Below are 22,775 nucleotides of genomic sequence, written 5' to 3'. Positions count from 1 at the left end.
GTGGTTGTTGCCTCCTTGTTTGGTTTAAAAGTCAGGAGACTCGTTTTAAATGGGATCTGATTGCACTGATTTCATTGTCCTGCTCTTTCTTGGTAATGCATATATGCTTGTGACTAAGCAAGGTGATTGTCCTCTTCCTGCTGCACAGAGAGCATTGTACTCTGCTCTCCTGGGATGGGAGATGTTTTGTTTTTTGAGCTCTTTCACGCCAGCCCTCCCTCTTTTTCTTTTTTTTTTTTTTTTTAACACAATAGCCCTCTCTCCTCTCACCCAGCGTGGCAACCCTTTCAAACGGGGAAGCTCCAGGTCAGTTTCCCTTGCCAAGTTTTGCAGGCTGCCATGTTGTCTATTCTGCTCAGCTATTTAAAAAATGTTGAATATCAACAATGGCTTTCACTGGTGCATTGTCAACTTTTGTATGAAGCAATCTTGGCTGAATGAGATGGGTCCCAGAGCAGGGAGAGCTCAGCTGCAGTGTGCACTACCATACCAGTGACTGCCCAGCTCTCTCACGCTTTTATATTTTCTCTGCAGCACTGGGAGCCGCCTTGGTGGAGGTACTCCTGTTTCAATGGCTGTGGCTGGAGGCTGTGGGCTGTGGATGTCTCCTGCTGTCTTAGAGTCCTGCTCTTGGGCCTGCTGACAGTCAGCTGTTGAAGGTGTGTCTAACTGAGGGATTGGGAAACAGCAGCAGCAGCAGCAGCAGCAGCAGCCTTGGGACCAGTGAGAGCTTTGGTGAGTGTCCTCAATTTTCTGGCCAGAGTGGGAGGAGGTTAGTCGCAAAGAGAGGAGAGAAGAGGGGAGGGGGCGTTCAGGAAGATGGTGTAGGGAGCTTTGTGTTCTGCGAGTTGTGGTCTGCGCACATTTGCTATATTTGTTGGTCTGATTTCTCCAAAATCACTCTTTTTAAAATTTTTTTTACCTGTCACCTGTTGGTCTGTGGGCGACTTCCTGATCAGACACAGTAGAATCAGAAACATTAAAGCAGAGCAGAGTCGTAAAGTCTGGCAACTCAAAGGTAACTTCACATATAAAAGTAACGCAAGATATAAAAGTTCTGCTGCTTCTTTGCAGTAAAAAAAAAATGCAGGAAAAAAACTCACTGCAGCAATTTCTTCTACAACAAATCATATACAACTACTTTTTATTTTTATTTATTTTTTAACAATGCTCCAACTCTCTCCAGCTCCAAAGGTTCATCCTGTGTGATATGCACACCGGATGCATCAGTGACTTTATGCTGAGCTCTGTGTACATCTATGTTTGTATACGGATGAAAGCAAGAATGAGAGCTTGCTTCCAGATAATAGTAGCCGAGACTCTTTGTCCTGCTGTCAGCCAGGAGAGGAGCGAGGCTGGAAATCTCTCCAATGCAGCAGCAAACATCTTGTATGTTTCATTGACATTACAGTCTATGGGGCAATGAGCCGTCGCCTCTGCACACTTCTGATCTGCACACGGATGTGTGTGTGTGGACAAATAGGTGGCACGACGAGGAAGCTGTGTTGGTGAAAGCAGCCTTCGATATAAACGGGAATGTAAAAGTAAGACATAATGAACGCACCACAATGGGCTGAGCCGCTGACATTTGGTCCAGCATTTATATTAAGACCTACATTTAATTTTTTTCTTTATACTCTTCTGTATTTAGATGGTAAAGCAACACTAATATTGAACACAACAAACCACACGTTCAAGGATTCAGCTGGACCTTCTCGTTCTGGAAAGGCCAAATTCATTTTAAAAATTAAAAATGCATCTTGCATTATGAGCTCCAGTGTGGTGCAGAAAATTACTTTTCATACTGAAGATGCCACGCAGACACATTTTGATTCTAAATTAAAGTCACCTTTTGTTTTTGCATGCTGAGATTGAAACTGTGATTAAAATCTCAGCAAAAACATGAAATCTCTCTTTTTTAATGTAGATATTCACATGAAAGTTTCTAAATATTAGAGTCCCAGTAAACGTAGCTGAACCATCCCAGGACCTGTGCTGTCCTCTGTGTCACCTCTCGGAGCTCAACCCAGGGCAAGGTGACCAAATTCATCTCAGGCCAGCCCATCCATTATCTTGTCAACACAGCCAGCTCCCCACCTTAGTTTGCTCTTCTCCCAGAAGACGTAGTCTAATGAAATACGCAATAATCACCACACTTATCTCGTCATGCTCAAGGTAATTAATATATTTAGAGGGCGATGCCTAACTCTTAATTAAATTATGCCTCTTTTAATGAGACCTTGACTGGGACTAAATTTATGACCACTATCTGCTTTATCAAGTGCTTGGCATGCCACGAAGATTTGTCATTTTCTCCCAAATCGCAGCCAAGATTACACATTGTGGTGCTCATGATTTATATATCAATTTATGCTTGTTTGTTTCTTTATTTAAGATTTAATAAATTACCTCTTATAATTACCTAACCTAGTTTTTTTTCCTTTCCTTTTTTTGGTGCTTAAAAGCCCCCCAATTTCTGCAATTAATGCTCAGTGCTGTATCGCTGTTACATATTCATTTTGGAGGAGAATACAGATAACAACTTGGTGGCATTAATCATATTACAAAATTGGGTGTATTTAATTAATTAAAGTTGCACCGCAAATTAATTGTGCATTCTCACAATATTATCTTAAACTAATGAAGGCTCGACAAAGAGAGCGTTTCATTTTTTAAAAGAGGCTAGATTAGTGGGATCTCAATTATGGCTAAAACAAAAGAGGGCTGCTTGCTTGGGCATGGCGCAAAGCAAAAAGTGACGATTCAGCACTTTCTTCCAAACAAAAAACGAAGAAAGTTTCCATTGTTTTTGGAAAAAAACTGAACATGGCAATGATTCAACAGATACATGGAAAATAATGAGCGCTGTAATTAGCTAGTCAGGCAATAACAGTCCTTAAAATGATCATCATATAGAGGTGCTTGATAATGCCATTCAAATGCAGCAATTTTAAGCAGGAGGCATCTGCTGGCTGTGACAGACGATCATTAACTTTAATGTTGGAGCAAGAAAATTAAAAATTAAAAAAAGCATCTGGAGACTCAATTTAAACTCTTCTCTTTTGTTGCATGTACACAGCAGAGTGCATCTCATGATCCCCCCCCTCAAAAAAAAACTCCAGCAAATGAGATGTAATGTGTGTCTGTTGAGGATAAATGAAACAGATTAGAGGTTCAAGTGTGAGCTGAGCTTCAGCTGAGGAAGTTTAGGCGGCAGACTTTGTTCCTGAGCAAACACAGAAGTCATGTTGTGCGCTGGATGGCTTAATACACCCTCACCCAGTGGCTTAGAAGCAAAAACCATATTTATTGAAATTTTCTGCTTAATTTAAACTGAATTGAAATTAGCTTTCAATGGATAGGGGCTTATAATTCACAGTAATTTAGTTTTTTATTTTTCATTTAACGCATCATATACCAAATGCTTTAATATGAATGTTTCCCCCTAATCTGCTAAGTAAACGTAAAGAGTCTTTGTCTGAGAAATGACATCAAGGAGCCAGTAATCATTGTATATTCATTTAAAAGTGCTCCCCCCGGTTGTCCTCTGCTGTGATATAATTTCATTTGCTTTTTAGCTTCATTAGCCAATAACCACAGCCAAAAATGCTTGTGTCAATTATGGGAACTCCAAGGGTCAGTGAGTATATGAATTTCTAACTGCACGCCGCTGCACATGATTTTATTGAGTGGTCTTGTAACAGCGATTAACCCCGAGTGTGTGTGTGTGATCAAATGTGTTTGAAATGTGCATCCCTAGATGATAAGCAGCTACAAGCCCAAAGAGGGGCGAGGCGATGAGGTGAAAGACTATTCCCTTTGGCTAAGTGAGATGGAGCAGAGTGTTGGGTGGTCACGCCTTGTCTGCTCATGACAGTGGCGGGTTAAAGAGATTACACTGGGTCTGTGTCAGCAGCCTTGGCCTTGCTCACACAAGAACATAATGAGGAAGGACATGCTTGGCCTGCCGGGGAGAAAAAGAGGCTCAAGTTTGAAGCGGTCTGCGCAGGCAGCTACAGGAGGCAAACAGCTTTTTGCATGTTGTTTTACAAGCAGAGGTCAATAAGTAAAAGACGGTTACATTCCAGAGCCGAACAAGGTGACTGTTGAGTGCAGGCACAACACTCCTGTGCTCCGCTGCCCGACCGCCACAAACAATGAACGCACAAATTACTCTGCTACAGTGGAGGGAAGAATGCAGGGTTCTCCATTAGCCCCCCGAATCCTCCTGACAGACCTGCAACACTCCACTAAAGCTCTCCTGCAAATTGATGCACCTGTCCTCTGAATGTGTGCTCTGCTTCTTTTAAAGGTTTGAACGACAGTCCCTTCCTCCTAATGACTGAACCTTCGCCGCCTCAGATGGGCCCACAAGTCAGAAGATGGTCACTGAGGTCCGGACATGTGGTAAGTTTATTCATCTGCCTGTTTCTCTCTTGTGGCGACCGAAACTCCAGCAGCTCTGGGAGGGAACAATCAGAAAAAAAGTGATGGCAGAGCTGGAAATCCCATTTCTCCTAAATTTCCTGGTGCAAACTTCTTCTCCTTCTGTGTGTGAGCAGGGAACACATTTTCAAAGTCATCTTCAACAAATCTGCTTTTCATTGCAAGGCTTTTGGCCAACAGACTTGTGCATACTTTCTTGTTAAAAAAAACCCAAAACACATTTTATTTGTCAACATAATAATAATAAAATAGCTTCATTAGATTAAAAAACTAAAGTCTTTTCCATTTACATGTATTTGTTGTTTGTTTTTCAAAGCTCTTTGCAATAAATACTTTCATATTATTATTTCTAATATGACAAGAGTCTATTTAAAAGATTCTCTCATTCAGAGCCCCGAAGATCTAGTAACATAAATGATGAATACCTGTTGCTAGAATAGATCATAATTTTCCAAAGCAGGTTTCAGGAATAAAAAAATAAATATACTGCAGAATTCCTGAATTAAATGAATAAACTCTGACTGAAGTGTGTTTGCAAAAATGTGTCAAAGAGGTGATTGAAAAAAAAAAGTCATCAGTTCACAGAGTAAAAATGTTGGATGTCAGTTTTCTGGTATATTTTGTCAACGGCAGCTCTCACGGGTCAAATAAGTCAAATTACCATGAGCAATACCAGCCCAGCTTTGTGTAATAAAGAGGTGATAATAGCAACACTTTTATTCCTTTAAATGACCCGTGAATATTATTTTACCTGTGTTGAACTGGGAGGACGCAACCATTCAGGCCACACAATGGGAACAGCAGACCGTGCGTAAATTGCATCTTCATTTGCATTCCTGGTCCAAAAATCATGCAAATCTTAATGAGACAGTCTCTATTGTGGCTGTAATTGAAAACCCATTCTTTGTTAATTACTGTTTCTCAAAGGCCTTGTCCGCAGTCACTGAGCTGAAACAAAAAAGAAAAAAAAGTTATAGATTCAGGAGGTCGTGGGGTTTAAAATGGACACGTAAAAATAATATTGCTTATTGTGGATTTCAGATGCGAGTTTTTGATTTTAAAAGGTATCCCTTTGGAGGAGTTTTGAAGAAAAAAAGAGAAAAAAATGAGATTGTAAATGCGGGTTACACGACACAAAGGCAATAAAAAAGGCAATAATTTACAAGCTATTATCAGTTGGTTGTTGGAGGCTGAATGGCAGACACGCAGCGCCAGTGTCTTGTCGTATAATATTAAAGTTGAGCGCGTTTTGTGTGCGTCATGAATCCAAATTGTGCGACCATAAAGCTCCATTGACAGCCGAGGAGAGGCTGCGGACGTGTGGGATTAATGCCTCTGTGTCACTTAGTCCACCTGAATGGATTTTAATTCCTCCAAAGCTCTGGACAAATATAACTAACGTTTCTTTTGTTTGTTTTATTTTCTAAAGGCCCAAAGGCCAACCTTTATTCTCCAACCTCAAAAACATTTATTTTCAGTTACAAAATATCCTGCCGTTTAACAGAAATGTTTAATTCAAACAACACATTTGCGTTTATTGTATTGATTAAAACGAAAAAAATTCTAAAATGCAACTATTTTCTTTGAAGAAATCGTTAATTTTGGAGCTTTTACGCTGCGTGCACACGCGCGATTCACTCCTTTTCTCTCTCTCTCTTTTTTTCTTTTTAAAGAAAAAAGAAAAAAACATTAAATTATCCACGATTGAGGTGATTGCATGCATCCTCCCATCAGGACATCCACATATTTCCCAACATTCAGCGATGGGATCTTGCAGCCGTGCGCCCTGAGAGCCCCTCAGGGCTGTCAGGCTTGTTGAGTCTGAATCAGAGCAGACTGTGCTGGTGGTCCTCCGTTCCTTAATTAGGAAATTAGCTGCACAGAGGCCCTCATTACCAAACTCTATGTTACTCCTGGTGCTTTTTTTTTTTTCTTAACCTCCTTTCTCTCTCTCTCGCTCTCTCTCTCTGCTACCGGTCAATTTCCATAAGAAGATTACAAGCGGATCAGTATGAGATTCGCACAGATAAACAAATAACTGGTCCCTGAGAATTAGATGACTACTAATTGGACGTTAGTTTTATTGCTCCTGCTGCTGTTTGTCACGCCCCATTGAACGTGGAAATTAAATCCATGAAGTGATGTCTCTTTTCAGCTGATTTACTACAACTATGTGGCTGGGGGGCTCCAGGCTGAGATAACACGTTTCTGGAAGCTCGTTGCGCCTTTACGCACGAAAAATATTATCACCTTTTCTTTACGTCTGATTTTCGGTTAAAACCCTCCCGGTGCAACTTATAGAAATGTATTTTGCATAATGGCCGCAAAGAACTTTTTTTCTACTTACATTTTTGGATAAAAGTTGGGCTTTGGTTTTATTTTTACCTTTTGGGACTAACAGAGACTTTCACTCATTTTTGGAAAGAAAGAACCAAAGACTGACAGCTGTTGTCAGTTCATTGATAATTCATGTTATACATCAGGACGCATTCATTCATAATTTAGAATTTCTTTGCAACCAGATTTGGATTTTTATGTGTGTATTTCGGCTCTGTGCTACAGCTATACTATTAATAATTTAAAAAATAATAATACGAGTCCTCTGCTTTACGCACCGCGGTGCATCTCGTACAGGCCACAAATGCCCACAGTAGCAGCATCTTAAAGCTGCAGGAGGTGAAACGCTGTAAAAATGCACACACCAGGATGATTCCCGAGCACCTCATCCAGATACCGAGGTGCTAATAGTGGTTGTCGTTCGGCGATTCGCTCGCAATCATTAGCAGGTGTGAGCCTCGCCCTGTTGAGCGATCGGTTTCAATGGCGTCAAAGTCGTTTGTAAGGACACACATGCAAATGACGACCACTCCATGCTAATCATGTTAACAACCATTAACGCAGCGGAGAGAAAACAAGTCTGCAAACAGCAGCAGAACATTTTTTATGAGTCGAGCACGAGCTGTTTGCAGTCTCCAACTTTTCCTCAGAGACTCCAGAGATACTCTTTCTCCTCCACAAGAGGTCGTTGATGTATTAAAGTTTTGCATTGTGGGAACCGAAATGCTGCAGAAACATCCAGTTTAATTTAATTTGGAATGAAGTACACTATTATTTTTCTCTAGAAAAACAAAAATAATATCATTTAAAATGCAACTATTCCTTACTTTTCGTTATATGTTAAAAAAAAAAGTAGAGTTTTTAGATTAGTGCAGTGATCCCCCTTATTCTGCTTAAATTATTTAAAAAAAAAAACATTTGTATATGTTTTAACTTGCAAGACGACTACTACAGGAGGAATTTAATAATTTCATCCCTTATTAAAGTTTTGCCTCAGGGTTTAGATGAAAATCATGTTGGGCACTATTTTACGCAGAGCCGAGAGACTGAAAAACTCCCCAAAGGCAGAAAAAAAATCGTCAAAGTAGGTGACTTAAAAGGTTTTTTTCCCCAGAAATATTCAGGTCATTTAAACCAAATCAAGAAAAAAAAAAGAAAAGAAAATGTATGTGATCAATCTGCGGAGGGTCATTGAAGTCCCTAAAATAGGTGAGATTAAGGTTTCTGCAGGCACATATTGACAAGTGTGGTTTGTTAAAGTGTGTTTAAAGAAAAGACAGCGAAAGACAGCTTGACAGCAGGTAGAAGAATAACAGAAATGATTCTTTAATGTCACATTTTATTATAAATTTCCTGTTTTTCTTTTTATTTCTCTCTTTCTTTTTTTTACTGTAAGTATTTGCGGTTGTTTAACGCCGGTTTGGCCTGTCAGGATCCACCTTTCATTCATTTACTGACACTAAGAAAATATCAGATTAGTTTTCTTACTTTAACATCAAATGAAGCCTACGCGTTTCCACACGGTATTTAAGCCGTTTTGTTAATTCAACTGAATCCTAAATATAGAAAACAAAATCACCCATGTGTGGTTTTAATTTGTCTCCAAAAGGATTTCAATGCATTCAGCCAACACCTGCTCAGAAAAAAAAAGAATAAATAAAAATACATCCGCTGTATTTCCCTTCTAATCGTCTTTCTCAGATTATAAATGTTGTAAATCTAAAATATTCTGCCGTCAGGTTGGTAAACTGCGCTGCTGTTTCAAAACTTTATCTCTCCCTCCTCCTCTGACCAAAACACGGCGGTGCGCGCTCCGGTTGGTTACGCGCTGGATATGGGAGCTGCGCGCTGATTGGTCGCCTGCTCCTCATTGTCATGCTGTCAATCTACATCACATGGTCCGGCCTCTAGGCCTATTAACACATGAGCTTGGCGAAGTTTACAGACTTCTGTTTCAGCCGTGAGGGAAGGAGCAGCTTGGAGCGGAGAGAACTAGAAACACCTGCAGACACATTTGCCTCTTGAGGCACAACTTTTTTCCCCATCTTCTTATGAGTCTGGTCAGTACTTCTACCTCTTTGACTCTTGGCGTTGTTCTGTGAACTTTTTTTCGTGCCTGTGACTGACCACTAAAAGCCGCCTGAATGTATAACATGATGGAAACCGAGATCAAGACCCCGCTCCCGCAGTCCAACTCGGGCTCGGCGCCGGGCGCAAAGAACAACAGTGCCAGCGACCAGGAGCGGGTGAAGCGGCCGATGAACGCCTTCATGGTCTGGTCCCGGGGACAGCGGAGGAAGATGGCGCAAGAAAACCCCAAAATGCACAACTCTGAAATCAGCAAGCGACTCGGAGCTGACTGGAAACTTCTGACCGACGCTGAAAAGAGGCCATTCATCGACGAGGCCAAGCGTCTACGGGCTATGCACATGAAGGAGCATCCGGATTATAAATACCGTCCCCGCAGGAAGACCAAGACCTTGCTCAAGAAAGACAAGTACTCTTTGCCCGGGGGACTGTTGGCGCCAGGTGCCAACGCCGTCAACAACTCGGTGTCGGTGGGTCAGCGCATGGATGGTTACGCGCACATGAACGGCTGGACGAACAGTGCGTATTCCCTCATGCAGGACCAGCTGGCCTACCCTCAGCATCACAGCATGAACAGCCCGCAGATCCAGCAGATGCACCGGTACGAGATGGCGGGCCTCCAGTACCCGATGATGTCCTCGGCGCAGACCTACATGAACGCGGCTTCCACGTACAGCATGTCTCCGGCGTACACGCAGCAGACCACCAACGCCATGGGACTGAGCTCCATGGCGTCTGTGTGCAAGACCGAGCCGAGCTCACCGCCGCCGGCCATCACGTCCCACTCTCAGAGGGCGTGTTTGGGGGACCTGAGGGATATGATAAGCATGTACCTGCCTCCCGGCGGGGACAGCGCGGAGCATTCCTCCCTGCAGAGCAGCCGGTTACACAGCGTCCATCCGCACTATCAGAGCGCAGGGACTGGCGTCAATGGGACGCTACCTCTCACCCACATCTGAGAGCTGCAGAAAAAACAAAAAAAGACTTCAAACTTTTTGAAAAAAAGTACTTCGGATACTTGAACTTTTTGGTTGCTAAAGAAACAACGTTCAACAGTTTTTTTTGTTTTTTTTTTGTTCACAAAAACGATTTTATTTCAATATGTTTTGAGTTGTTCCATTTTAAAATGATTTTAAATGGAAGCTGAACGTTGAGCCCGCCAGAGTAAATTGCATTGCAAAGAGGCTTTTTATCACAAGTATAAGCAATCAACTTAAGTAGAAGAATTGGACTTCTATATTTTAAATAATGCCATATTTTCTCTCTATGAAAAGGCATGTGGCCTCGTAAAGGGGCTGGTGTGTTTCAGAAAAGCTGGATGGAAAAGTTGCTTCATAAATGTTTACACTTAATTTGTAGAATGTCAGTTGTCTCGACTGTGTCCAAAATTTTTTTGTAGTGTTTTTATTTTCTCTCTCCCCCCATGAACTAGGTTAAATGAAATGTTAAGACTGTGCGGGTCGCAAACGCAAGTTTTATTTATAGTACGTTTTTTTTTCTTTTTCTTTTTTAGCTTGTGAACCCGATGTTTTGTCACGTGAAAATGTTCCAGTTTGTTTTTTTGTAAAATGTTCTGTTTCTGTGATGGTTTTGACAGTGTCACGTTTACTCATTATCCTGAACGAAAAGGTTTATTTAAACTGACGTTTCTACATATTTTAAGACCATCCTCTATTCTTAAATGCTGAATAAATTTCTACGAAACGTGATTTGTGACTCCGTGTTTTGTGTGGAAATGTGAGGAGTAACATGATGTGATGTGTTTGGAAGTCCAACTGTTTCCCTCGAGAGAATTCAAAAAATGAGATGTGATAGTTTACAGGATCTTTAGACACTCTGAATGGCGATCTGTTCATTTAACAATCAGAATCCTGGAAAAACATCTAGACATTTACATTTAAAGGAAGGGTTCACAGCAATACCTATATTTTTAAACACATCAGGTACAGTGATATTTTTTTAATGAATCCGCAACATACTTGGCTTTCCAGTTACTGTGAGCCTTAAAGTTAAGAGAAAACAAACTAATTCTTGTGTCCTTGTAAAACATCCACCTTGAATTAGGAATTTAATTTTGCACAAATCTTTGTCTTCTGTTTATCTGATATTTCTGTAAATATATCCTTCTTGAACAGGATCATTCATTTGGGAAAAGGTTTTAGATGAAACTGGTGTTTGTCTTTTTCTGAATTAATAATTTTAAGAGTTGCTGAAAAGCTGCACTTGGCATTGCTTCACCAAAGACTACTTTTGCTTCTTTAAATTAACCTGGACTGATTTTAGACCTCAGAAGAGGTAAAAAAAAAAATCCCTTTATCGCTCAGACTGCCATCAATTTGTTGTCTCAGTCTGGATGCATTTTTTAGATTTTATCACAGGAATTCACTTGAATTATTTCTACTTTATCAGCATTAAATGTAAACACATAACACACTAAAAGAAAAGGGATCAGTGTCACATCACTTCACATTTAAGTGGATGGAATTTACCAAAATTTCAGATAAAACTAAATAAAATGAAACACAAGAATGTCTGAAACTTGTTTTGAAAAGTTGAGTGAATTTGTCTTTCAGTCGTGATGCACCCAAGTATGAATAATCTGCTGGTTTCTGTTTGGCAGAAAATAATGGAATACATGATTTAAAAGGATCAAGCTGAGTGTTTTATGATTAAACATTGTACAATTCAATCTTTTTCATTTATTATTTCATATAATTTCTGCTGAGCTTGAGCACATGAGACATTTTGAACTTATTGGACACATTTAGTTGGATGCGGTTCTGTTCAAATTTTGTGATGACCCAAAGAACAGTCTTTAAATGGTGAATTTTATTTTTCAACAAATTACACTGAAATCGCACCACATCCACAATGTTAACCTCCCTTGCTGTGGCTGACACTCTAATTATACAGAGGTGTTTGGAAGAATGGACTGGCCTGCTGCTGCAGTGTACCTTAGGATAAATAAGCTGCGGCCACCAAGAGGGCCGAAGCAGTGGCGGTCCTGCTGGCCTTCCCACACTCCCTGTAGGACTTGATCCACAGCTCAGCACAGCGGCCTGGATTAGCCCTATACGCACCTTTGTGGAGGGAAAGATTATCCAGACCTCCCTGCATTCACTGACAGGGTTTAAGTCACTCTAGCGTGCCAGCAGCCACCCGTCACCTAATCACACTCTCCAACTCATTTTTTTGTAATTAAGCAGATTTTCTTCTTCCTGCTCCTCGGTGTCAGAGGTGTTTGCTGCAGTCTGGACGCAGCGGTTGGATCTCAAACTTAATAAAATGATCTAACCTTAATGGTGGCACATTCTGGGGGCAAACTGTAGAGATTTCTGGTTGACAACTAATACAAAAGTTAAACTGTGTTTCTTTTTGCTCAGTAAAGCTCAGTTCTTTGTGTGGTCGCTGCCACAGAAGATGCCATACTGATGATTGGGGACTGAAAGTCTGTGTTTAGGGGAGGAGGAGGGGGGTAAAGGTGTGTGACTGGTCCATGCATATCTATTGATTGTGTTTGAATATTCTGGCAGTTAGGCCATCTGAGTTGGCCTCTCCCTCCACTCTCACCCCCCCAATCCTCCCCCTTCTCCCCCTGCCGAGTGCCCGGAGGGCCTCTCTCCCCTGTCATGTGGAGCTCTGTGCCCACTCAGCAAGTGCAGGCATATCCCACTTCCATCTGCCTATGACCTCACAGCCCCTGTTTGTTTAACCCCCTCTCCAAAAACTAACCTAATTATAGCCCTGTAGAACATGGATTCAGCGGATTCCCAGTGGATTCTGCCGCTGTGTGTGTGCGCACCTTTCTATGTGTTGCAGCAGCAGCAGTAGCATGCGACGCTCCGGCTCAACAGCAACAGCAGTGCCACAGGCCATGTTTCAGTTGGTCCTGTTTTTCACATGTCTCCCGTCATATTATGTCAGAACATGCCCTGCCAGTTGTGCATTTTGTGGGAGTATGTATGAACAGGGTGTAAAAAAGCAATAGGAGTGTGCTTGAAGTGTCTCTTTTTACGTCAGTGTGATGAGTGGAAAACTCATTACACAAATCTGGCCGACAGGCTGACGTTTGTGACATCATTGGCTCTCCTGCTCAACTGGCTCGGCAACTCGCTGCGGGGGCCACACCTTCGGAACATGCTCACCGTTCTTGATATAATCTCAAATCTGGAACCTTGTCTGATGCCCCGATCAGACATCAAGATCATAGTCTGAGTGTAACGGATGAATGGATAAGTGACTTCAGGGATTGCACCTGAGACAGACTGTATTGATTTGCCGTGGCTCAGACCACAGGGCCCTTTGATCTGAGATGCCTGTATGGTGGCCTGTCCGGCTTGACGAGGCCCGTCCAGAGCGGTGGGACCTGTGTGAGGTAGCGAGATTGACAGCGGGAGTGGGGCAGTGTGGAGGTGCGGGGGTTGGGGACGGGGGTTAATCTCTCTGAACTGGGGCAGATGTTGTTAACGAGCTCCTCTCAGGTCGACTCCCTGCGTGGGAAAATGGCATCAAATCCTTCTGGGGTCAGGGCTTTCGGGCTGACCCACTGAGAGGCATCCCTCTCCACTGCACCGTCCTCTGAGTCCCTCTCCATTCACTCAGCCAGTCATCCACTCATCTGCTGACAGCACTCACCGGAGACACTACAACATCACGTTTGACCATTTTCTTTTTTCTTTTTTACCAACCCTCCTCTTTCTAAGCACATCTCAAACGCTCAAGTCTTCACCTGAACATACGTGAGCACCGGCAGACTTGTTGCGTGTTGCAAATGTCTCATTAATGATTACTGTGGTTGGATTACCATGCCTTACACAGCCACAAGGAATGCTGAGTGGGAAATGCTTCAAAGACAAGCATGCCGCCACTCAAGAAACTGCATCGGCCCAGCAGCGACTTACTTGTGTTTATGTCAGAGGAAAGTAAATTGGGTGAATTAAGGTGTTAGAGACTTTCAGGCGCCTCGCTGCGATAGAGTAGGGTATGTGGATAAATTCATGGTGCAAAATCACGTTTGAAACAAATCAGAAATTGTATTTATTATTCTGTTAATGTTTATTTTTGTGTCAACCTGCTGTGTGTTAAAAATCATGGAACAATCGGGAATCAAGTGAGATCTTTTCAGGGACTCAACCAACAATCTCTTTTAAATAATTGCAGCTAGGCAGAGGAGAAATTGCCGAACCCTGGGCCGTGTTGTTGTTTGACCTATGTACAGACTGAAAACACTGTACATAAGTTACCTGTGATGTGGCTACTCCTCATCAGTCACATCCAGAATGGGCATGTCTCCGCACCATATCATGTCAACATGCTCGCTTTCGGGTTTATCCCGACTTAGATTTTAATGCGAGGGTCATCCATTAAGGTGTTTGACTCTGAAGGTGTGTTTATTTTGCCCCAGCAGGTGTGTGTGAATATGAGACTTGTCAAATATAAGAGAGGATTACCGCCTCTTTTGTCCCAAACAAAACAAATACAAATCACATGAAGGAGCTGAGATGGGAGGAATTGTTTTTTTTCACTTGCCCAGGCTGAATGTTTAGAGAGTTGTTTTTTTTTTTTTTTTTTCCTTGCCGAGGATCCTTTGACATTTTGTTCAGCTGAGGTTTCCTTGAACTTGTTTTCGCTTGTAATTGTGGTTAGAGGAAGATGTGTAAAACCACACACGCACACATATATGCAGAGCACACAACAGGGAATAAAACCAGATTAAGAGGCTTCTTCCTGAATAACCTGTAATGACAATGCAAACGGTCGGTCCTAATGCATGTTCAGGAAACACCGAGTGAGTCATTCTAGTGTAAAAGTGTATCTGCTGCAGATGGTCTCTTTCTGTGATGTGCATCACTTTGTCGGTGAACACTGGAGCATGTCGTGCTGCTTTTTAATTTGCCAAACTAGAGTTGTGACCCCACTTCTGACCTTTCTTGGAAGCCTGGAAAAATGGGGCCAAGTGTATGTGTGCCGACGTATATGCTATGCCTAGGGACAGCGAAGTGAGTACGGGACTCCTGCAAGACAATGCAAAGTCAGGGGGAGAGGGACTTGAGGGGGTGACAAGGGGGGAGATTAGGCCTCTCATCTAGGCCACAGATATTGATTAGTGTTTGTTGAGGACAGTGAGAGGGAACACAGATTGACAGACGCACAATGGCGATGTTGTGACTCTGCTCCATCAGACACCCTCTGATCGGGTCACTATTGTCAGGAGGTGTTTCCATTCTGCACCCCCCCCCCCCCAAAAAAAACAAACACACACATCTAACCATACAAATACAGTCGCACATATTTGGGGGGGAGAGTTATCAAATGCAGCCAAAGTGCGAGAAAAGATTTATCATGCAAGGGGCACTGGCCAGGTTGGGGGCACTTTGTCTTTTAGTGTAGTCCGGTTTATACGTGTATGTGGTTTATGGGAGTGTAACCCTGGGAACATGGGGGGAGGTGGGACACACTCAGCTACGGGTCAGTCCTGACTGACTCTGTCACTTATTGATTAGTTGCCATGGAGAGTTAGTCAGGCCATCTCTCTTGGAGGTGTGTCCCCGAGGGCCAGCAGCTCTGCCCAGATGAGCCTGTGGAGGCTTTTGTCTGCAGGGGGTTTATGTGTGTGTATGTGTGTGTGTGTGTTGAGTACACTGTGTGTGTGTGTGAGTAAGAGCTTTTGACCTCGCCAACTCTCACTCATGCTTCCCTCATCTCCTCTTTTTGCCCCCACTGTGGCACTTTTACTTGTACTTTACTCTTGCCCCCCCACCCCACCCCACACACACACACACACACACACACACACACACACACCCCGAGTGGACTGTGGCTCCCGACTAATCTGCGATATCTTCTGAGAAAATACATCGATGTTTATGCATACACCTACTCCCGGGGGACCGGCGATAATGGGGATTGTAAACAAATTGTCCAAACTTATTGAGCTGTGAAATCCCCTTCATAGCCCCTGGATTTGCCTACTTATATGATCCTCTCTCATCTCTGTTTTTTGTGTTGTCATTGTTCCTATCAAAGACGGAGGAGGAGAGGGAGCCGTGAGTGCAGGACGGGAGCTGGATGGTCAGGACTCTGTGGTGCCAGAGGTACACCTGACGACTCCAGCGACAGCCCAGCAGGGGACGGTGACGGCGTCGGATCTCACACCTACCTGGAGTAAAAAAGTAGATTCAGGACTTCAGGTAGACAACAGGGCAACGTTACCAGCAGAAACGAGGTGGTGGATGAGGGATAAAGAGGCGCAAAGATGATTCAGTTCAGGATGCTTTATGTTGTTTTGAGCATGAGATCTTATATTACAAAGGCTGATGTTTAGCAAAATTATCTGGAGATTGTTTGGCAACACATTTAAAAAGTTTTAAACTTAAAAAAAAAAAAAAAAATTAGTAATAGAAATTTCTACTTACAAAGTGCATTTGCTGAGATCAGGTGACATGGAGGCAATAATAAAAGTTTATTCAACTCTCCAATTGCTTATTTCCAAAGAAAATAATGGCAAAGGCTTTCACCCAAACTGTCCTTTCTACAAAAGGTTTGAATGCCATATTTTACTGCAGTTGTACACTCAGGCTGTCTGGCTTGAACTGCTGATATATTTTCTAAAAACTTTCTGTTTCACTTTCTTTCTTTCCTGCTCTGTCTGCCTGTCTCAAAAAACGATAGAAAACGTTGCGCCAAACTGTGGCTCCAAGTTGAATTAAAGTACTTTAAATTCCTTTTTTTTCTTCTCTCGTTAAAGAACAGCTGACTGTACATTTTCTTAAAGTCTCAAGGATAGTTTCTAAAGACTCGTAGTAAACTCTGGGACTTGATTTTCACCTCAAGTTGTAAATTTATGGTCAGAATGATGCAAACTTGTTCTCCCTTTCAGAATATGCGCACAAACTTCTTCAGCCGAAACTTGACGACGGGCCCCCTCTATCCCTCCCTAATATCACACCTTGGATGCATAAACATGCCTGTGCTCCACACATCACCCCACCCCGGGGGGCCTGCATGGCTTTAGTGCCGCACTGTGACACCAATCAGGGGAGATGGCGGGCTCCTTTGTCATGCAAACACCACTCGCTTCTTGTCTTATTCAAATGTCTGCCCTCTCTCTTTCTCCTCTCCCTCACTCTCTCTCAACCCCTACCCTGCCTCAGCTCCCCCCCCAGCCTCACCCCTCTTCCCCTGCACCCCCGACTTCAGCCCTCTCTCTCTGTCTCTCACTCCATCTCAAGTCCAAGTAAATCCTCGCTGAGAGAAGAGGGAGCCTCCGGGCCCGGGGCTGCTGAGGCAGGCCTCTCTCCTGGGGGTCAGCCTGTGTCTCAGCGCATGGGGCTGTTTCCAGGCCCAACCAAGTCCATTTCATATTCAAATGTTACAATCAGGCCTCTGACCCACAGGGGGCTCTTTATGGTTGCGGCCCCAGGTCGCAGGGTCAAGATGGTGATTTAATAGCTCGGGCAGAGGAAAGGAGTGGGGGAGCAAAGTGATTTAGGGGATGAATGAGTAATAAAAAAGCATTTTTCCTAAGTTGTCATGTAAATTTCAATCCGTATTCAATATGAGGCTCCCTCTACACTAGAGACCTTCCTCAATGGCTTTCTAGTGGACTTAAGTCATTCAAAATTAAGAAAGTCCATTTTCTGCTTCCACTCTTGACTTGTGCTTGGTGTAAACAGTAGCTGATGGTGGAGCGGCCGTGGTTTAGGGATGGAGATAAGGAGACGCTAAAGAGTCATCGTTCTTGTGTGGTGCCACTGTGTCTCATTTGTCCTCTTGCTCTGGAGTGGCCTGTTATTCCTGTCCCTGAGGGTGTGTTCCCAGCACAGCGGCTCCACCAACACTTCTCAGCGTTTATGTACATACGTGTGATCGAGAAGAGTGGATGTAGGCTAATGTTTAATGAGCGTATAGACGGAAACTCATGAGGCTTTTTGATCTACAGCTGGAGCTATACGCTGGTGGTGTAGAAAACCCTTAGACCTGTCACGCTACGTTGCAAACAACTCCCAGTGTGTTACAACACAGGCACCACACCAAAATGTTCTCGATCTGTTACTCACTTGGTGTGTCCTGTTCAGGCCTTCCATTGATCTGACTCATTTGAAGCACAAACAAACATTGGCAGCCTGTTTGACGATGAAACTGGTTTTATCTCTCTGTTTTTCAAATCAGCATTTTAAAAAAAAATAAAAAATGTAACCCACAGAACCCCTAAACCTGCCACTGGTTTGAAAGGCATATTGTTGGTTTAAAAAAAAAAATCACCAAAATTACACTATTTATCAGCCAGCAACTGTAAAAACAGAATTTTGGGGGGATTTTCAACTTTCTGACAGTTATCTGTGTTGTCTTCTTCCACCTGGAACATTAACCAAATCAGTGCCTAAAAGCCTGATGTTTAATTATAATTATTTTATTCTACATGTCTTATTTTATAAAGTGCCAAAAAACAAACATTTGTTCTAATCAGATATAAAATAACGAAAGTTTGTGCACCTCGATGCAACCAAAAGGCATCGGTGCCTCAGCTGCCATCAGTAGTTATGTGACAGTAATTGAGGGACTTTGCAGCTGAACTGCAGGCAGGGTTTCCACAGAGCAGGTAGGTGACAAGTATGAAAACTATGTAAAATTGTTGGTAAAGTACCGATCACTTGTGGTTTGTTGTAGTGTGTGTACAGTCACCTTTCTTTCCCCATTATCTCTAACACCTGTCGGCACTCGGAAAAATGTTGTAGATCTTTTTAAAGTTTTTGTAAAATGAAGAATCAAAGAAATTAAATTTTCATTTTCGTTCTTTTCTATCATTCGCTGCATTTTAACTGTGTCATACTGCACAAAAACATTTTTATGCTCTCTCTACTTCAAGCCATGGTTGTGTAGTTTCCATAGAGGTGTAGGACTTTACTGAGTCAACGGTTAGTAAAAAAGAAAAAAAAAAAGTAACATCAGAAACTGCGTGGGGTTCAGAGGATTATTGAAATGGAAAAAAAAAAAATCTAATTAGATACCCAGTGAGTGACAGCAGCAACTACAGACGTGAACAAACCGTTTATGAATGAATGTTGTGTTGGGATGACACACCCTTTAAAAATGATAAACACCATTCACAAATCAGTTACAAGAACTAATTTGTTATATATGTGCATGTAAGCGCAAACTCTTATAAACACACAGACTAATCGTTTATATCATGCCATTAACTGACACATTAGACCTTCCAAAACTTAACATATCTAAATTAGCTCCAGTTGTTCAACTGTTCGCACTACATGTCTTGGAAAGGATGATATGCCAGCTGAGAGACTCTGGAAAACTGGAAAACCCACTGATCAATTGATTCATCAAGCACACATCCTGTACTCCATAATCCCAACTGTGCACATAGTGATCTTTCTGTTAATACAAAAATCCCCATTACAGCTTTTCTTTAGAACTCAGCGTAACCCTGTTTCAGAGGATTACATGTCCAAAGTTTTGCTTTAGACTGAACCACCTTTTATTGTACGAACACCTTCATCTCATCTTTGGCTTCACCATGAGGCGTAGGCCGAGCTTTATCTCATGTGAAAATGTCAGTGGAGGTGAATACGCTGACATGTGTAGCATCCACTAACAGTAGAAGGGGGCCAGAGGCGGAAGGCAACATGTTTGGGTGAGGTTGAGGGGCCACTGCGGGGCAAGGTAGGGCAAGCCTCAGTAGGCACAGCTGTAGCTCATAGTCATTACTGCTCCTCTGCTGGTTTAGAAGAAAAGGGCCGCTCCCGCCACATGGCCGGTCTGCCACGCCTGCCCCCTGTCCCCTGCCACACACACCCACCGAGGCCTGGTAGCGCCAGGCGGCACCACTCGCAGTTTGCACTCCTCTCACGTGTGGCAAAGGCAGCCGAGCAAAACAGAGAGGTGTTGCAGGGTTAGAGACGGGGGGGAGGCGGGGAGGGGTGAGGAGGGAAAGACGGGTGGGTGTAGAGGTTAAACCAGGGTAGGGGGGCTCTGTTCCTTCCCCTCTTATCTCCCGACTGACCATTCTCTTTCCCATCCCATCCCCTCCTCCACCCCTGCATCCCCCCCCATCCTCCCCCTCCTCCCCCCTTTTGTGGCCTGTGCACCTGCAGCCCTTGAGTCTGGGCAATAAAGCTGAAGGATTTGTCGACTGGAGGTTGGAGGAAAGTGGGGGGATCATTAGACAGCATGGGAAACACAAAAGCAACAGGTTCAAACTGTGGTTGTTTGATATGGTGCTATGCCATATTCCAGAGTGATGGGCTTGATGTAATGCAGTTTGACACAGAGAGAGCGAGTTTAAGCAGATTTGAGGCCAGATTTACAGCCTGTTTGGGTTAGTGTCATTATGAATCAGTTTGATCATAATGACTCATGATCAGCTTCCAACCCGTGGCACTTCCATTTAGGGGGCCTCGTGTATGTAACATGAACAAATCTCCGCTGCTCGGTGGAGATCGTATAGCTCTGACATGCCAACATTTTTACTGAGCTGAGCCCTGCATTCACCTTTGAGATGGTGACATTTCCCCCCCTTTTAAAACAAACAAACAAACAAACTCAACAAGTAAAAGGAGCTTATCAGTTCATCAAAGAACACCTTTTTTATTTGGTTAATTTGAAAAGTAGGAAAAAAAAACAAATTGGAGAAAGTGACAAAATGTTAAAAAAACAACAAAAAAAATAGTAATCACAAAAATAAAGCTGATGTGTCTAATTATAGCACACGTACAAAGGTCTTATTTTACAATAAAACATCAGTAAGGCTTTCATTTCCTTGAACCTGCTAATGTGGAGTCGTATATGTTGAATGTTGAATTTAGTTTTTTATGTTATTTTTATTAATGTCAGTTCTGCATCAACCTTCCGTTAAAGACATTATTCTCTGTTATGTTTTAACTTTATTTTTCTGAACATCTCTGGGACCTAAAACTTCAATTATTTTTTTAGAAAAAAAAAATCTGAACATCTCTGGGACCTAAAACTTCAATTATTTTTTTAGAAAAAAAAAAAGGTATTCAACTCCAAAAACCAAATGTTTTTTTGTAACAATCTCCCTCCAGGGTGAATCATTTTCTTATGCACATGCACCGTAAAGAAAATGGCCGGTGATGTTCTCTGCAGGAAGGCAGTGTGCAATAAAAGTTTTTTAAAGATGTCAACCAAACTGTTATAGTTGTTCAGTTTAATATATAGATGAAGGTAAAATTGTGAAAGAGCCATGTTCTGCAGAATCTCTGTTGAATTCCCCACCTGTTGTAATGTTATGTTCAGTCATGTAGAACTTTTCTCTCACCAGTTGCATGCCAGACCCCCCACATTGTAAATCGGTGCAAAGGGAAAAAGATTCGGCTCTTTCAGAAAGCGACCATGAAGGCAGAGGAAATCACTCTAAACGGTCTTAATTCTACCATTAGATGAGAGGGAGCGCTGTGGGGATTGGCTGGCCCTACGCTTCCATATTCACAGAAGCAGGATGAGGCTGGGAGGCCCGCTGAGAAAATGGTGTCGTAATCAGGAGCCAGCAGTTCTGCCTGATCAGGTACACTAGCCCCACTTCTCGTTTCCTCAGACCCCTCCCTCCTCCTCCTCTTCCTCCTCCTCACCCCCCCCCTTCATTTTCCCTTCCCTTCCCCTGCCTCGTAAGGAGATCCTAATAAGAGTTTGGACGTACTGAGCTGCTCTTATGTGAAGACCTGGCAGGAGAGAACAGAGATGAGGCCTGAGGTGGGGGGTTGAAGCTGGAGGTATGGAGTTGTGGTGGTACGGTAGTGGTGGTGCAGTGGTGAGCTGGGGTGGGTGGGGGGCTAGGTTTCTTTTTTTTTTTTTTTTTTTTTGTTCCCACATTTGATTATTCAGGTTGGCTGAACTAAATTCTAAACCCATAAAATTCGTATCCCCTCTGGGGGACCATTTGCATATATTTCAGTGCCCCCTCCCTCACATCCCAATTCCCCCTTTTTTTTTCTCAGAAAGTGAAAGAGAGGGCGAAGCAACCAGGCCTGTCTAGGCTTTAGGATGTCACCGTGGTGTGAAATATGGGCGAACAAGCAGGGTCTTTGAAACTCAAACTAACCCCCCACCAGCCTCTGAGCTTCTGCCACACACACATATACAGAGCCAGTCATCCTCTTGCACTCCACTGGTTGCTTTCCTTAAATAGGAATTAAATTTCAAGTCAGGGGGTTGCTCCATGCTCTGCAGCTTTACTTTCAACTTGTTGCACCTGAGATACTTTCAGGTGATTATTATGAAAGTCCGAAGCTGCTCTTGTTACAGTAAAATGCGTTTCTGTTTATATGTTTGTATGCACAGGAGTTTAGTACTGTCAGACATGTGGAATCATCTGTCCGTGACTTGTGCAGCTATTTACGAAATAACATGAGCCACTACACGTCAAAGTGTGCCACTATATCAGCGGGGCAAGCTGCTGGAGGCCAGGAAGAGTTCCAAATCTTTGATAAACATGTCAAAGCAGCAAAGCCCGGACTTGTAATTATGCCAGTTTCGCTCTTTCCTCGTTGTCGATGTAGGGGATTAATTTTCAGACAAAAATGTTCTGCGGCCAGGTCTTAAAATTCCGTTTAGGATGTGTGCCCAGCAGTATAAAGATGAAGGGAACACACATGTAGCTGGGCACACAGAGGAGCGAGCGGCTGAAGGCAGGACTCCGTATCGCCAGTCAGCCGTAAGAAACACCTGTTCGTTTGTTTGGCGAGCAAAGTCGAGGTTTTGTTTCTCGCTGTGCCAACCAGGCCCGCTGGCACTGGTTCTACTGCCCATCTGTATGGATGGGTGAAGTTAGACGATGCTCTTTGAAAAAAAAGGGGGTAAGAAGGAGGAGGGGGGAGTTGATACTTGATGGCATTTTGGTCACATGGGGTGAGTTGCTGTCATCCCTT

At 43.0% G+C, this 22,775-nt stretch overlaps 1 protein-coding gene and 1 long non-coding RNA gene across 2 annotated transcripts; both read left to right on the top strand.

Annotated features, from left to right (window-relative positions):
* The first annotated feature begins 486 nt into the window (after positions 1-486).
* On the top strand, positions 487-16,349 carry LOC103373681 (uncharacterized). Its single transcript, XR_521082.1, has 3 exons — positions 487-735; positions 4,313-4,407; positions 15,898-16,349. It is a non-coding gene; the product is annotated as an uncharacterized LOC103373681 (long non-coding RNA).
* sox3 (SRY-box transcription factor 3) lies at positions 8,784-10,580 on the top strand. Its single transcript, XM_008303628.1, has one exon. It carries the CDS (start codon positions 8,928-8,930, stop codon positions 9,828-9,830), a length of 903 nt encoding a protein of 300 aa, XP_008301850.1. The 5' UTR covers positions 8,784-8,927; the 3' UTR covers positions 9,831-10,580.
* Positions 16,350-22,775: the final 6,426 nt, after the last annotated feature.

This window comes from Stegastes partitus, unplaced genomic scaffold (genome assembly GCF_000690725.1).
Source record: "Stegastes partitus isolate 25-593 unplaced genomic scaffold, Stegastes_partitus-1.0.2 Scaffold39, whole genome shotgun sequence".
NCBI classification, from domain to species: Eukaryota; Metazoa; Chordata; class Actinopteri; family Pomacentridae; genus Stegastes; species Stegastes partitus.
Note: the sequence above shows the minus strand (reverse complement) of the source record. Positions and strands in the feature narration are given on the sequence as shown.

Bases quoted from the DNA above. Each gene is read 5' to 3' on its own strand.
- sox3 (XM_008303628.1), top strand. From the start codon at position 8,928: ATGTATAACATGATGGAAACCGAGATCAAGACCCCGCTCCCGCAGTCC.